At 38.3% G+C, this 16,341-nt stretch overlaps 1 protein-coding gene across 1 annotated transcript in view; it reads right to left on the bottom strand.

Moving 5' to 3' along the window:
- Positions 1-14,788, bottom strand: part of C14H8orf34 (chromosome 14 C8orf34 homolog) — a 407,132-nt gene extending 392,344 nt beyond the window's left edge. Inside the window, 3 exon segments of the mRNA XM_058699771.1 lie at positions 14,152-14,226; positions 14,228-14,344; positions 14,346-14,788. Coding sequence (XP_058555754.1) covers positions 14,152-14,226; positions 14,228-14,344; positions 14,346-14,480 — 327 coding nt within the window. The 5' untranslated portion in view covers positions 14,481-14,788.
- Between the last annotated feature and the right edge of the window lie 1,553 nt (positions 14,789-16,341).

Here is a 16,341-nt window from a genome sequence, read left to right as displayed (position 1 = left end):
CCCATTAGGGTTTTAGTTTACAAGAAATCCAGTACTAATATGCAAATATAGTACACATATGGGAGTTAGTAGGGGCCTCAAGGAGATGAAATGATCTAAAACAAATGACTTAATACTAAAAGCAATAGCACAGTAATACAGAGAGCTTGGAAAATCAGAATGGTTGTGGGAGCAAAAACAGCCCCTCCACTGAGCACTTCATATAAAAGCTATAGACCATTCCTATCCATTCTTACCTTTTTGCATATGTTACATAGTTACATACACATGCAATCTTGAATTCATATTTTCTACATTTTTAATGGTTCCATATAATATCCTATCTAGAGCAAAGCTTATTTAACCTTTTTAAGGAATATTTGGTAAGAAAAATGAGAATGAATACCTGATTGCAGGAAATGGGCTTACTGTGCATTGTGAAGACATGTCAGAGAACAAGGTTGGCAAAGTCCCTTTCCTTGTGGAGCTTAATTTAAGAGAGGGAGCCAATCTCTAAATAAATAAATGAGAAAAGGCCACACCTGATGAGTGCTGTGTGGAAATAAAACAACGTGGTGTGATAGGGGCTGATGGGAAGCTGCTGAGATTGAGTGGTCTGTGAGGGCCTCTCTGACAGTATGTTTAAACCCGAGATCTGAACAGTAGGAGGAGCTGGCCATGTGAGGCATGTGAAGGAAAACCTTTAAGCAGAGAAAACATTGTGTAAAAGGCCTGAGTCTCAAAGCTTGCCTTTTAAGGCAGCTTCATCTCTGCTACTCAAAAGGCTAACCCTGGGAGGCTAATCCTGCAAACATATTCTCACTAAACATCCAGAATGAGCCAAATAAATATTTCTAGAAAGCAAGCCAGCTATAACATGTAACGACAGGAAACAGATGATTCAATACATCCTATGATATGCCCAAATTATTTGGACCAAGATTAGGTCATTCTATGACTTATATAACATATTTATATTCATCCTTATTTCAGAAGGAAGTTAAAGTATTTTCCAAAGAAGTATAAACTATGACCAAATAGCATAAATAAAAAGTAGAGGGAAACATAAAGTAAAACAAGTGAAGACAATGTGGGGAAAAGAAGGGAGATATAAATTCTCACGAGAAAGGAATCTTCATGTGCTACTGGTGGGAATACAAACTGGTGCGGCCACTGTGGAAAACACTATGGAGGTTTCTCAAAAAATTACAAATAGAATTACCTATGACCCAGTAATTCCACTACTGGGTATTTACCCAAAGAAACCAAAAACACTAATCCAAAAAGATATATGCACCCCAATATTTACTGCAGCATTATTTACAATAGCCACGATTATGGAAGCAACCCAAGTATCTCTCCATAGATGAATGGATAAGGAAGATGTGGTATATATACAATGGAACATTGCTCAGCCATTAAAAAAAAGGATGAAATCTTGCCATTTGCAACAATATAAATGGATCTAAAGGTTGTAAGGCTAAGCAGAATAACTCAGTCAGAGAAAGACAAATACCATATGACTTCACTCATGTGTGGAATTTTAGAAACAAAACAAATAAATAAAGTAAAAAGAGACAAACAAAAAACCAGATTCTTAAATACAGAGGACAAACTAGTAGTTGCCAGAGAGGAAGTGGATAGGGGGAGGAGTGAAAGAGATAAAAGATATTAAGAGTACACTTATCTTCATGAGCACTGAGACATACATAGAATTGTTGAATCATATTGCATACCTGAAACTACTATAACTCTGTATGTTAATTATATTTCAACAAAAAAAAATGTTCATGATAATGACCTACATTCTGGCTACCACGAGTTTTCCAGAAGCCTATACAAAGAAAAAAAGGAAAGGAATGCTATGAATTACACAATTCAAAATATTCATATACGACTGTTTTTCTTTATTTTTTATTTTATCTTTTATTTAATTCCAGTATAGTTAACATCCAGTGTTACATTAGTTTCAGGTGTATGATATAGTGATTCAACAATTGTATATGTTACTCAGTGCTTATCATGATAAGTGTACTCTTAACCCTCTTCACCTATTTCACCTATACCCTCACCCATCTCCCCTCTGGTAACCATTTGTTTGTTCTCAACAGTTGAGTCTACCTTTTGGTTTGTCTCTTTTTTGCTTGTTTGCCTTGCTTCCTAAATTCCGCATATGAATGACATCATCTGGAATTTGTCTTTCTCTGACTGACTTATTTCACTTAGTATAATACTCTCTAGATTCATCCATGTTGTTCTGAATGGCGAGCTTTCATTCTTTTTATGGCTAAGTAATATTCCATTATATATACATATATACCACCTGTTTTAATCCATTCATCTTGGGCAGATTCCTTAATTTGACTACTGTAAAGAATTCTGCAACAAACATAGTGGTATCTATATCCTTTCAAATTAGTATTTTCATATTCTTTGGGTAAATACCCAGTCATGGAACTATTGGATCATATGGTAATTCTATTTTTAATTTTTTGAGGAACCTCCATACTGTTTTCCACATGGCTGAGCTAGTCTGCATTCCCACCGACGGTGCATGAGGGTTCCTTTTGCTTGGCATCCTTGACAACACTTGTTGTTTCTTGTGTTTTTTATTTTAGCCATTCTGAAGGTGTGAGGTTCATAACCTATTTTTGACATTATAAAAGAGAACAGTAGTTCTCATAAGAAGATGCTGTCTAATGCAATGAATATGCCCCTCCACAACATCCTTTAATAGATGACAAAACCGTATTTTCATGGTCTGATTCTTATAATGACTCTCAATAAAGGCTTCTTAAATCACTCACTGCACAGCTCAGTGAAAGTAATTCTTTAGTGGGTCACCGTAAAGCTGAATGGGCACCCAAGTCACTCTTCAACTAACTTTATCCAAAAATATACTTGTTAATAACTTAAGAACTTGATGTACATGACCTGCATGAATTCTTCACTATGATTTCTCAAGATTGAACTATTGATAAAGTAGTGACACTGCCCTCTGTCTTGGATTCCCTATCCATCCATAGACTATGGCAGTGACGTGTTGCTAATTGTACACAGAACTCAATGTCTTACCTGAATATAAAGAAAGGGTTAGATTTTTAAAATTCTGGAAAACTAAGACTTTAAGGCTCCACATAGCACAGTATTTGTCATCTGTATATTTTAAGAGTGTTTTTCATATCATTGTTATATCACTAAGAGGAAAGATAATAAGAAATGTTTCAATAAATATTTTTAGTCAGAATAGAATAATATTCTGTGCATAATAAACTGTAGCTGGTTTTAATCACCATTTTATATAATGCTAAAATAATTATTATATATCGTAAATAAAAAACATAACAAGAAAAAATGAAATCAACAAAACAATACCAGATCCTCTGGAGAGAATCCTAGGAGTAAAATAGCATTAAAATAAAAATAATATCTCAGAAATATACAGCTACAATAAATCTTAATACAATATAGTTCACTTCACACAAATAGATATATTATTTCAATGTGCAGACAAATCAAATGTACTGTCAATTCAATATAGCTTGTCACTTTTTGATTTCAGATCAATATGTTCAAAAAGCGAAGAAAGAGCAGGAGTTATATACCCCTTTACACTCCAGGCTATACTTCAAAAAGAAAGTTCTCTCTTTTATGTTAAAGGAACAACTTACAACTGAAAACTGTCAGTGTGTTTCATGTAGAACATTACTCAACAATCAGATCATTTAGGTATTTTTAATAATTCATGTTTAGATGTCTTACTGGTGCTAAGAACTCCCAGGAGCAAAAACAACAGAAACTAACAAATCTACCCTTTACCTTGTTCAATTTACATACTTGATTCTATGGCAAATTTATTGGAAACCAATCTCTAAATCTGAACTTCAAATATTAATTTCTTACTTCTATTCGTCTATTAATGGAATGTATTGCTGTGTATGAAAACGTACCAAACATATAAACAGAAAACCAAGGTAGGCTTCTGTAAAATTTACCAGAATATAATATTTGAGAGTGCCCCAAGTATTATCAGTCTTTTCTAAATATGCAGGAGTTTTTGAGGACAGGAAATATTTTATTTCAATTTATATTTCTTAATACATAATACAGCACCCAATAAATATGTACCAAATGAATGTAAATGACGTTCCAAACATCATGTGCCAAAGAACTTAATAGCTGTTGAAAAGATAACAAAGTCATAATGAATTTTAAAGAAAGTGAAATCTCTCATAAACTGCTGAGATATTCCCAGACTCCTAGTGGCAAATGATTATTCATACCCAAACCACACTTTTCAAATTTGATAGGTTGGTTGATCCTGATTTTTCATTCATAATGATTTTTTTCATTCATAAATGTACTTGACAACTATTTAGTAGAACACCATTTACGTACCAGACATTTTCTAGGCAGGAAGATACAGTTAAAAAGACTACCAAAATATCTTCCTATAAGAAATTTATACTCTAGGGGCGCCTGGGTGGCGCAGTCGGTTAAGCGTCCGACTTCAGCCAGGTCACGATCTCGCAGTCCGTGAGTTCGAGCCCCGCGTCAGGCTCTGGGCTGATGGCTCGGAGCCTGGAGCCTGTTTCCGATTCTGTGTCTCCCTCTCTCTCTGCCCCTCCCCCGTTCATGCTCTGTCTCTCTCTGTCTCAAAAATAAATAAATAAATAAAAAAGAAATTTATACTCTAGTGGAATAAACAGAATATAAACTGAAATCAAAGGAATAAATCCAATAAAACAATATCAAATACAATAAGGGATTTAAAAAATCATGCTACAGAGAGTGACAGGAACATTGGATCTGTGTGTGCTATTTTAGTTGGGAGTGATCCAGGTTGCCTCTCTGAGACAATAAGATATATTCTGGATTGTTTTCTAATTATGTATAATGTCTCCAAATTTAGCCAAAGTAAAGTATACTTTTGTGATACAGCAACAAGCAAGACCTCCCTTTCTCCCACCGCTGAACAAAGAACACACACACACACACACACACACACACACACACACACACACACACACTGGCCTACTCTCCTTTCTAACTGTGCCACAGTGCTTTTTCAGAGATATCAGAGCTACAACCTTAAAAAGCAGATGTTTACTTTGTTGTTTTTTCCACACTTTGAATTAGTTCTAATTTCAGGATACTAGAAGGCCATCCTTCAAAAGCATCTCTCCACAGGGTCTGTCACTGAGTTATTACTATTAATTGAAAAGAGAAATAGTAGCATCTAATGAGATGGCAGTCAAAATACTGGGTGTCCACCAAGTGCCAGGCACTGGATTGGGTTCTTTAGACTTCGTTTCATCTCATATAGTCCTCATAAAATCCCTCTTAGGTATTGTCCTGCAGATGAGGACATTAATGTTCACAGAGATCATCAAGTGCCCAGGGTCAAGCAGAGAATAAATGGTTGCTAAGCTCGTGTGATTTCCAAAGATCACCTGCTTCATCCCATATAACTGTGTCATGCAACTTCCTCCCTTGAAATGCAAATGTGCTGGGGGGCGGGGTATACATTAAGCCTTATACAGTGGTGTGGATTAATTTATCAGGCCCTCTCGTGAAAGCAGATATTAAAAAGGAAAAAATATAGCTGAAAGTGAATTAGATAGTTAAGTACATAATTAAAAGTTATTCACTGTACATAAAGGCTAATTAATGTGATGGGGAATATTTTGCTCTAGGTCTTAAAGGAATAAATATTAAGACGCTATTTGCTAGCTGGTTGTGACTTAAATGTATTTTTTTCCATAGACGGAAAAAAATACACAAGTCTTGTTTGTGTATTGTTTAATTCAACAGATATCAACTGCTTTATTGTCTGTGCTTTATTGTCTGTGCTCCACTAGACACTATAGTGAATGCACAATAAAGAATGAGGCAAGATATTTGTTTCCCACCTTTAAGAACTGAAGATCTACTTTGGATACAAAACATGACAAACACCCATTGTCAGCGGATTACTGATACTCACACATCCTTCACTGTGGAAGAGCCCTCTCTCTAGCTGGACAGATTGTCCTCTATGACTGGAAGGGCACAGAGGAATGACATAAAAAGCATGGGCCCTATTCTAACCAATCACATCAGTCCACTTTTTTAATGTATGCATGTTACCCTATAAAATTCTCTCTCAGCACTGCTTGAGCTGTGTTCCACAAATTGTGATATATCTTCCTTTCCATTGTTTGATGGATTTTTATTCCCCTGAGATTTCTTCTTTGACCAGTAGATTATTTAGAAGTATTCTGTATATTTTCACAGCGTTTTAGAAATTTTCCTGTTTTCTTTCTGTTACCGGTTTCTAGTTTTATTCCATTGTAATGGAGAAAACCTGTTGTATGATTTCAGCTGAGGTTTGTTCTGTGGCTCAGGGAATGGTCTGCCTTTGTATACATTCCATGTCACTTGAAAAAAAATATGTATTCTGCAGTTGTTGCATTGAGTGGTCTACAAATGTCGACTATATCCTTTGATGTGCATTTGTTCCTCTATAGCATTCCTGATTTTCTGTATAGTTTTTCTTCCAATTGTCAAGAGAAGGGTTTTGAATTTCCTAACTATAGTTGTAGATTTCTCTATTTCTCTGCTTAAGTCTGTCAGTTTCTGCTTCAAACACTTTGCAGCTCTGCTGTTGACTGCTATTTTTCTCAGTAGGTTTACCCTTATATTACTGCATAATGGCAGTTCCTGTCTCTGGTAATTTTCTATCCTCTGAAGTCTACTTTATCTGACATTAAAAGATCCACTCCTCCTTTCTTTGGATGTTTGAGTCATATTTTTTTTCTATTCTTTACTTCTAGCCTACTTGTTTATTTGTATTTGAAGTGAGTTTCTTAGACACTGCCTACTGGTTGGGTCATATTTTTTTAATCCACTCTGACAATCTCTGTCTTTTAACTGGTATATTTAGACCATTTGCATTTAATTTAATTATTGACATATTATGACTAAAGTCTGCCATGTTATTTTTTTTTCTATTTGTTCTTTGCTTTGTTTTTCTTTTTCCTACTCCTGTGAGTTATATGAACATTTTTTAGAACTCCATTTTATTTGTTTTTTAAGTTTATTTATTTATTTTGAGAGAGTGTGGAGTCCGATGTGGGGCTCAAACTCATGAACTATGAGATCATGACCTGAGCCAAAATCAAGAGTCAGATAGACACTCAACTGACTAAGCCAGCCTGGTGCCCCGAGAACTCCATTTTAAACTACCAGAGTTTTTGAGGGCATCTTTTTGTATAGATTTTTTAGTGGTTGCTCTAGGTATGACATTAAAAATGCACAACTTATCAATAGGTGTTGTTGTTTTACCAGTTTAAGTGAACTATAGAAACCTTACCTCCTTTGCTCCCCTTTACTCTTTCCTGCTTATAATACAACTCTCTTAAATATTTTCTCTACATACATTTAGAACCACATCCGACCCTGCCATAATTTTTGCTTCAACCATCAAACATAATTTAGGAAACTCAAGAGGAGAAGGAAAATGTATTATATTTAGTCATATTTTTTTCTATTTCTATGTTCTTTCTTCTTTCCTAATGTTCTAAAGTTTTTCTTTTCTTTTATCAATTCCTCTCTGTTTAGAGAACTTCCTTTAGCCAAACTTTTAGAGTAGACCCGTTGGTAACAAATTCTCTTGGTTTCCCCTTCATTCCTAAAGGATATTTTCTCTGAGTATAAAACTCTAGGTTCTTTCTTTCAGCATTTGAAAAATATTGTGCCACTTCTTTCTGACATTCATAGGTTTGATGAGAATCTGCTGCTATTCAAATTGTTTTCCCTGTATAGGTATGGTATTTCATTTCTCTCGCTCCTTTCAAGATATATCTTGACTTTTTTTTTCCCAGAAGTTTAACTATAATGTATCTTGGCATGGATTTCATGGCAGGAATGGCCTCATTACCACTCAGCAATGTTGAAAGTCCTGACCTTTTTTCTAGGCCTCCCCTGACATGACCCAGGTGGGGAGGGAAAGGAATGCCTCATTATTGCCAGGGGTGAGAGAAGCCATGCTTCCCACATGATCTCCACTGACACTGGTCTCAGAATATAGGGGTAAGAGTGGGGCCATAATGTAAATATAAATTAAAACTAAATGAGATATCACACAAACCTATTAGAATGGCTATCATTACAAAGACAGACAACACCAAGTTTTGGCAAGAACATGGAACAATTGGAATCCTCATACAGTGTTGGTTGGAATGTAAAATTGTACATACACTTTTCAAAACTAGTGGCTAATGTCTTAAAAAGTTAAACATACACCTACCATATGATCCAGCCAATTTACTCCAGGTATTTACCCAAGAGAAACAAATGCATACATCCATATAGAATACTATTCAGAAACTAAAAGAAATAAATTACTGACACATGACACAAGATGGATGAATTGTAAAATAGTTATATTGAGTGAAAGAAGATATACAGAAAAAAAGCATGCATAGCATAGGATTCCATTTATACAAAACCCTAGAAAAGGAAAACTATTCTACGGTAACAGAAAGAAACAAGTAGTTGCCTGGGGAAGTGGAGAGAATAAAGAAGGGTACAAAGGAAGAATGAACAAAGAGGCATTCTAGACAACAATAAGGAAGGAAGGCATATGAGGAACATGTCCAAACTGAATCCAACTATTTTAAGGCACCTTCCAGAGAATTCCAAATAACATTTCCACTACTTATAATTGACTCTATGTCACTTGACCATAGATAGGTGCAAAGGATATACCACCATTCATAATAAATTCTGTTCATATGGGAGAAACAGTCTCTCTGCCTCAGCACCTTTCCTTGTGTTCCAGCACTCTTATGAATTTATTTTTTAACATTTTTGTTGATATTTCAATAAAAGTTTGGAGGGAGAAGAGGAAAATGCATATGCTTAGTTGACCATGACTGTAAGTATAGCTTTACTCAGAACTATAGCTTAATACTTACTGATTTCAATTGTATCTGTTAAGTCACAGATACAATTCTTAACTAAGTTCACATAATTTAATGTTTAAAAAAATATCCAATGGGTGAACTACTTGTAAATACTTATTTCCTAGATGGTCTTTTTTATTTTTAATATTTTTAAATTTTAAAATAACTTTAAACTTACAGAAAAAGTATATGAAGAGCAGAAATAACTCCATATATACTTTACCTAGAGACCCCATTCAAGGTTTGCAAAACTGTCCTAATAATGTCCTTCCTAGTGAACATATCAGTTCTAGGACCATATTTTGCACTTAGTTGTATTGTCCCATCAGTTTGAGACTTTCCTTGACTGTCATGACTTTACACATTATTGAACACATCAGAAAATCAGAGTTTCCCTATCAAAATTATCAGATATTTTCTCATTATTCAGTTCAGGTCATGTGTAATTGGCATAAATATTAAAGAATTAAAGTTGTTTTAGCTGCATACTATCAGGAGCACACAATATTGATTTGTCCCATCACTTGAGTAAAGTTCAGTCTTCCTGGTTTCTTCACTATAAAGTTACTTTTCCCTTTGTAATTAACAACTACTTTGTGGAAAGATACTAGACATTAGGTAAACATCTCATTCCTCCTCCAACTTTCACCCATTAGTTTTTAGCAACAATTAATGTTTATTGCCTCAATTATTGCTCAGTGGTTGCCAAGTAGTAATTCTCTAATTCCATCACCACTTCTACTCTTATTAATTGGCATTCTACTATAAAGTAAAGCTTTATCTTCTCCCCATAAATTAGATACATTCATGTATCCCAATATATTGTAGTGGAATAAAATACTCCTATTTTATAGTATGATAATCTGTTACTATCATACTTTGAATCTCAAATTGCCCCAGATTTAGTTAACAGGAGTCTCTTCAAGCTTTTGACATGTTCCTATAATTCTTTGACCACTTCCTTATTCCCTGGCATAAGATGGTCCAGGTTTATCTTGTGCTTTCCCAGACTCAAGCCTAGGATCAACCATTTCTCCAAAGATATCTGGTTCCACTTGATGGAGAATGGTATTTAGAACTCAAAATCTGTCACTTGGTGTGCTCACTGCTACTGAAATGTTGCTATTTTTCAGCCCATCACAGTAGACAGAGTAAGGAAATAAATGTAGGCATATATACTTATGTATATGTTACTACATACAAATCCATATTTACTTCTATTACATTTATATCTATTTCTATTCTTGAAGTTATGAGATACACCAGTACCTCCAATTTCAATCCAACACTGCAGGGTGCATTCTACATTTTCTCCTTTTTGTATTTGTGAATCCCGTCTCTATCAGCAAGAAAACTGGACTGCATTTATTTTCAACATATTTACTTATTCTCTCAACAGTCTTCTACCTTATATATAACAAATCTCCTGATCCTACCAGGCCCCTGCCTGATAATCTCCAGGCCAACTTGAGTTCAAGGTTGCAGACATGGCTGGAATATGTAGGGCAGGGGTATCAGAAAAAAACAAGTTGCGCAGTAGTAACTGTATGAATGATGCAAGCTGATGGTTGACCACACATTTGATATGAGTCCACTTCATAACATATGTGTCAAGTCAGTTAACACAAATTTAGCCCATGTGAGTAGAGGTACTTTGAACTAAACAGAGAAGGTGATAAAGTGGTTCCATTCTACTTGGAGTGGGTCAGACCACATTTGAAAAAAATGTAGTGAATTTGGTTTGCCACATCTTCAATACACAGAGATTTAAATATTCTATGAAGATTTAACGGGAACCCCATTATCCTGAGTTTTAATAGTTTAGGATTTCACTCTCTTGTAAGCATAATCAGTCCTAAACCAAGATATATGACTGCCCTGAGCACCCTTCCAACCAATAATATTCAAATAATTATTCTGTTTATTTCATGGAAATGGGAGAAACTGAAAAGTATAAACTTCTCTCTGTTGAAAATATTTACTGTGATGTTCCACATACACAATTTCTTGGGAATGAAGTTTAACTACTTGCAACATAGACAAAGTAGATCACTTGATCCCAAAAAGCAGATATATGCCAGCTGATTATTCAATTTCAAAAGTTTTAACTGTCAAGCTCTTCAACTATTAAGCGGTTGGCTGAGGTAAGTCTTGTGTTTGCGCCATGAATCTTGCCTATGTGTGCTACAAAATACCATACTTTGGTGAAAGCCAAACCATTTCATATCTTGCCAGTTAAGTAAGGAGTTACATGTGGAAATCTTTATTAATAGGATTCTAGTTCTAATTTATTGAAGCGATGTCAAGCATTCCTCGTAGATTGATGCCTAGGCTATCAGGATACTAGCCTATCCTGAATAAGCCAATGAGAATACTAAAAGTATTAAAAATTTCACAAGTTTGTGGGATATGTCATTATTACCATATTCACTTTACCTCTTTATATTATTTAATTAAAATATCATTACCCAGCTCTAATGCAATGATTTCTAGACATGGTTTTGTAATGCCTCTAAGCATGTTAAATCATATTTAAAGACAATATAAATTTATACCCTTCAATCACATGGAAACAAGATTAATTTTCATCTAACATAGTTTCACAATACCATATTGTATATAGCTTTATAAACTTCTCAAATGATAAAATTTAGAAATAAGCAAATAAACTAAGTTAAGAAATAAACTAACTAAATTAGGTAATTAAGCTGTATAGTTAAAAAAATAACAAGATACAAATATTCTCAACCAGTATATGTTATCTTTGCTTTTTTTTTTTTAAACAATATTCCCGTGCTCTCTTTAAAGTGCTTTACTCCAGTAAGTTTTCTTAAAACATTCTTAACTTAGAAAATCTGTAAAGGGAACACATTTTCAGGTCTTGTATATTTTCAAAACTAAAGTAAGCCTATGTCCACCAACTCCAGGGCACAAAAACATCACAACATAGCACAGATATTAAAACTTAAGAGTCACAAGAGTTTAACTTATGACACCGTTTCTTACAATGTGGTCCAGAAATTAAATATGTAACAATCATTTGTGCCACTTCTTACTAAGTCCAGGTTCCTGGGCTCCTCCTTGATCTCCTGAAGCAGTTCTCATGAGAAGCATTGACCAAAGCCCTGGGGGCTTTGAGAATGCCAGATGAACACTATACATTTTATATTCTCTCTAGCATGAGACAGACGCTACAGGCTAGTGAGATTTTCCAATTTTGTGAAGTATATATAATTCTATTCAAAACTAAGCTCTGTTATGATCAAAATTGTTGCATACAAACCTGCTTTTAGAAGCAGAAACTTAGCTGTTTTCTCCCTTCAATTGTTTAAAGTACATATCAGCCCTTAAAAATTACCACTGCAATCCAAGCTAATAGGGATGTAGGTAATATGTCACCCCAAAAAAATCAATAAAATACATAGCATATAATTTTGTCTTTTTTTTTTTTTTTTTTTTTTTTTGGTGAGGAAGTCTTAAGATTTTATGAGACAATTCTGTCTTCACTTAAAATTCATTAATGCAGAACTATCTAGAGGGCTAGTTTTTTTTTTAAATAAGCACTTGATAAAAATCAAGTTGGATTTATTTCCTAATTATGTAGAAAGTTTACATATATTCCAAAATCTATCATTATCATTTGGAGAGAGTCTCAGCAATTTTAAGATAAATTAACAAATCTATTAAAACAAACAACTCACTTAATCTCCCTGGTAAATTATACTTTATGTTCTAGGGGCGTAGAAACACTGTGAAAGTATTTCACGTTTCTTTTAACACAATTAATACACTGTGTCACAAAGTGTTATTATGCTTCAGCTTTTTATATAGATAGATGTCGAACTAGGCATGGTCTCTAATCATTAGAATAAAATAAAACAACCTAGTTGCACCAGCAATAACACTTGGGCAGAAACAAGAATCAAGACATGCATTATAGGACTTCATGACTCTATACAACGAGTTTCAGTTGAAACAGTAGCCATAGCTCCCAAGACACCACAACGTTAACATAAAGTTGGGCAGAAAAACTTGAGATCTTGCAAATCTTGGTTATCTGAAACCCATCCTCCCCAGAGAAAAGACCTATCTGATCACATCCCTGTCCACCTCTCCCTTTTTGTGCTAGGGCATTATTTCGCTTCCCCCACCCCTCTCCGCAGTTATTCTCTTCTCCTCCGTACTAGGGAACAACCCCATTCTCTATCTTTTCCCCCTGCCGCCTTACAGCCTTACTCCCACGCCGCGGACACGTAAACCGCCAATAGTGACCACAGCTGCTTTTGGTGGGGGAGGGAGGATCTCGAGCCTCCCACGTCCGTCCGATCGTCTCCCACCCGTGCCCAGCTGGCTGGTGGGACCGGGCTGGGAACGGACCCTGGGCATTCCTTCCCGCGGGAACTAGCATCTGCCCAGCGCGCTGGCTACCGCCGGGACGCTTTGCCAGTGCCCGGTTCAGTCTCTGGTTCTTTTTCTCTTGTCCTCCCGCTCTTCCTTTCTCCTCCTGTATTTCTGTCATCGGTTCTTTGATGGCGAGAGAAAGCAGCTCAGAGCTGCACGTCTCCTCTCATAAATACGTGTATGCTTTTCCTGAATCTTTCTCCGCCCCTTTCTCACCCTAACACATGTAGGGTCTGCAATGCACAGGACTCTCCCTTCATCCAGAGATCAATGTCAGCGTCTCAGTTTGACAATTTCACTCAAGGCGCCTTCATCTACCGAAGCCTACTCCTTACCAGTTCAGTTTTCTCCCAGTTAACCATAGTCTCCCCCATTGCTAAGCGCCTCTTCCACCTTTCTGGGTTCTACTACTGCCAACATTAAAACAAAAACAAAAAAAAAAATCCAACATGCAATACGGTGTAAATTCCAGGAAGAAAGTGTGAGCGTGTAAGAGAGTCTAAGTGTGTGCATCTGTGGGTCTCAGCCTGTCCGGGTCCTGTGCATAAGGCTGAAAGATGCAGGACAGTCAGACCGCTCAAACTTCCCCTGCCAGACTGACGCTGGGCCCTCTCCAGCTCACCTGTCCGCGCCCAGGTAACCGGCAAGGTGCCCGCCCGGCCGCGTTCCCGGACCCCCTGGCCCGGGCAGAGCGAATGCCAGCGAACTGGGGCCGCACGGCCACCCCTCCCGCGCATTTGTTCGCGGTCCCTCCTTCCCTCCGGGTGTTCTGAACCCCTTCCCCCAGATACAAACGGGACCGCCCTCCTCCACAGCGCCTTACCTCAAACAGGGGACCGATCTTGTTCTTCTCCAGGTAAGCCTGGATCCGGGATTGTTGATGAGACGCCATGGAGAGACAGAAGGGGCCGCGGAGAGTGCGGGAGAGCGCGCGGCCGTGCGCCTGGGCCAGGGGACAACCTTCCTTTTTCCCCCGGACTGGAGCCGGGACAGGAGCTCCAGAGCCTCGGCTCCCCCGGCGTGGCGGGCACAGCCCCGGCCGCGGGCGTGGGCTGCAGCCCCGGGAGCCGCGAGCGCGTGGGGCGCCGAGAGCCGGAAGCTCGGGCGCGGCGCCGCCAACTCAGTCAACTCCGAGGCGAGGGGAAAACTCATTCATCGCGTTCTCCTCCTGGCGCCCACCCCCGCCGCTCTCCGCAGCGCGCGGCGCCGGGGGAAATTCGAGGCAGAGGTTCCAGGTTCCTCTCTCCTCTGGGCGGCAGCAGCAGCAGCAGGAGCCAGGAAGCGAATGCTTCTCCGCCTGGCGCGGCGCCGGGAGCGCCCTCGGGCGGTGGGGGGCTGCGGGGCTCGAACTCGCGGCAAGCGTGCGTGTGCGTGCGTGTGTGTCCGCGCGCCCGACTGTGTGCGTCCCCTTTCCCCGTTGCAGGAAGAAACAGCCCGGGCTTCTCCCCAGGCTGTGCTCGCCCTGCCCGCCGCTCCCTAGCGACAGCGCCGCTCAAAAAGCCAATGGTGAAGGTGCTTCTTTCAAAGTGCACATAAATCTGGTGCTTGTTGGCTACTCTTGGCAGCTACAAACGCTGTTCGAAAAGGATGGTCCCCACCGCCCCTTCGGAGCCTGTCCTCGGCACCTCGTGCTCTGCCTACACTAGCTCAGAATCGGAGAAAGGCAGAGTCATGGGAAGATGCGTGGGTCTGAGGGTTTGCCGCTAAAATGAAGTTGTCTTCCTTTAGAATGTCTGGCTTGGCGCCCATCTATAGGCTGGGAACCCAGATGAAAACTCCCTAAGTGCAGACACCCAAAGGTTGGGAGCCACCCTTTAGCTTTTGGTAGGAATAAGAGATAAAAGCAAGCCAGCCCTCCTTTGCAAATCTGAATTCCTGATTCACGTATAATTACGTGAATTATAATCTACATGTTCTTAATATGTCTGTAGCTACACGCCAGATACTACTCTATTCCACCTAAAGATGCTTCCTCTAGACACTTCATGAGATCCTCAAATTTAGACAATACCTTTCTTACTATCCAGGGATTTCCCAAGTTGAAGATCTACAGACAGTTCTCCTGAAAAACACATTGATGGGTACCTGCGTGGCTCAGTTGTCAAGTGTCCTATTCTTGATTTTAGCGCAGGTCATGATTTCACCCTTGTGAAATCAAGCCCCGCATCAGGCTATCAGGCTCTGTGCTAACAGCATGGGGCCTGCTGGGGATTCCCTGTCTCCCTTTCTATCTCTGCCCTTCTCCTGGTCATGTTCTCTCTCTCTCTCTCTCTCTCTCTCTCTCTCTCTCTCTCTCCCTCTCTCTCAAAAATAAACAAACACTGGAAGAAGAAGAAGAGGAGAAGGAGAAAAGAAAAACGCACTGAGGCCTCCAAAGACGATCTCTGTGGCTCCTAAACCATGACGTGCTGCCAAAATAAAGATTTGTGTTGGTAAATATGAAGGTTTGGAATGAAGGGAATAGTTGTACTTAAAGCAGACTGCAACAGTCTAGACTTAGTTTTCTTTCTGTGTTCTGGATTTCTGTAATTCATAATTTGTTTATTGGTATCGATGTTTTTTTTCTTCTGTGTGACTACTTAAGCAGAACTACATATGTGGAAACATGCAATAGTTAAGAGTGGAAGATTCCAGAAGCTACTGTTAATTCCATTTAATAATTCATGTAAGAAATCTGCTAGAACTCCTAAAAGCTTCACCACCAACAACAACTTGAAACAGACAGGATTTGCAATGAAAAGATCCCCCGGATATTGCTTTCACAATCAGACTTGGGTGATCTGCCGGGATGAAGTACGTGGAATAGCAGTGACGTGCCTTGGGATCTCATGTGTTTTCCATTATGGATCAAAGGTATACTTATATATTTCCAAGTATGTTCAGGAGAAGTTAAATATACATAGTGAACATCAGCATTTCTATTTGCTAGAAGGTATGGTGTGGAGCCATCTATGATCCAGCTAAAAAGTCCAGTACTTCTGATACCACATACATGCTCAGAGCAACTGCAGTT

This window comes from Neofelis nebulosa, chromosome 14 (assembly GCF_028018385.1).
Source record: "Neofelis nebulosa isolate mNeoNeb1 chromosome 14, mNeoNeb1.pri, whole genome shotgun sequence".
In the NCBI taxonomy this organism is placed as follows: Eukaryota; Metazoa; Chordata; class Mammalia; order Carnivora; family Felidae; genus Neofelis; species Neofelis nebulosa.
This window is presented reverse-complemented; position numbering and strand designations above follow the sequence as displayed.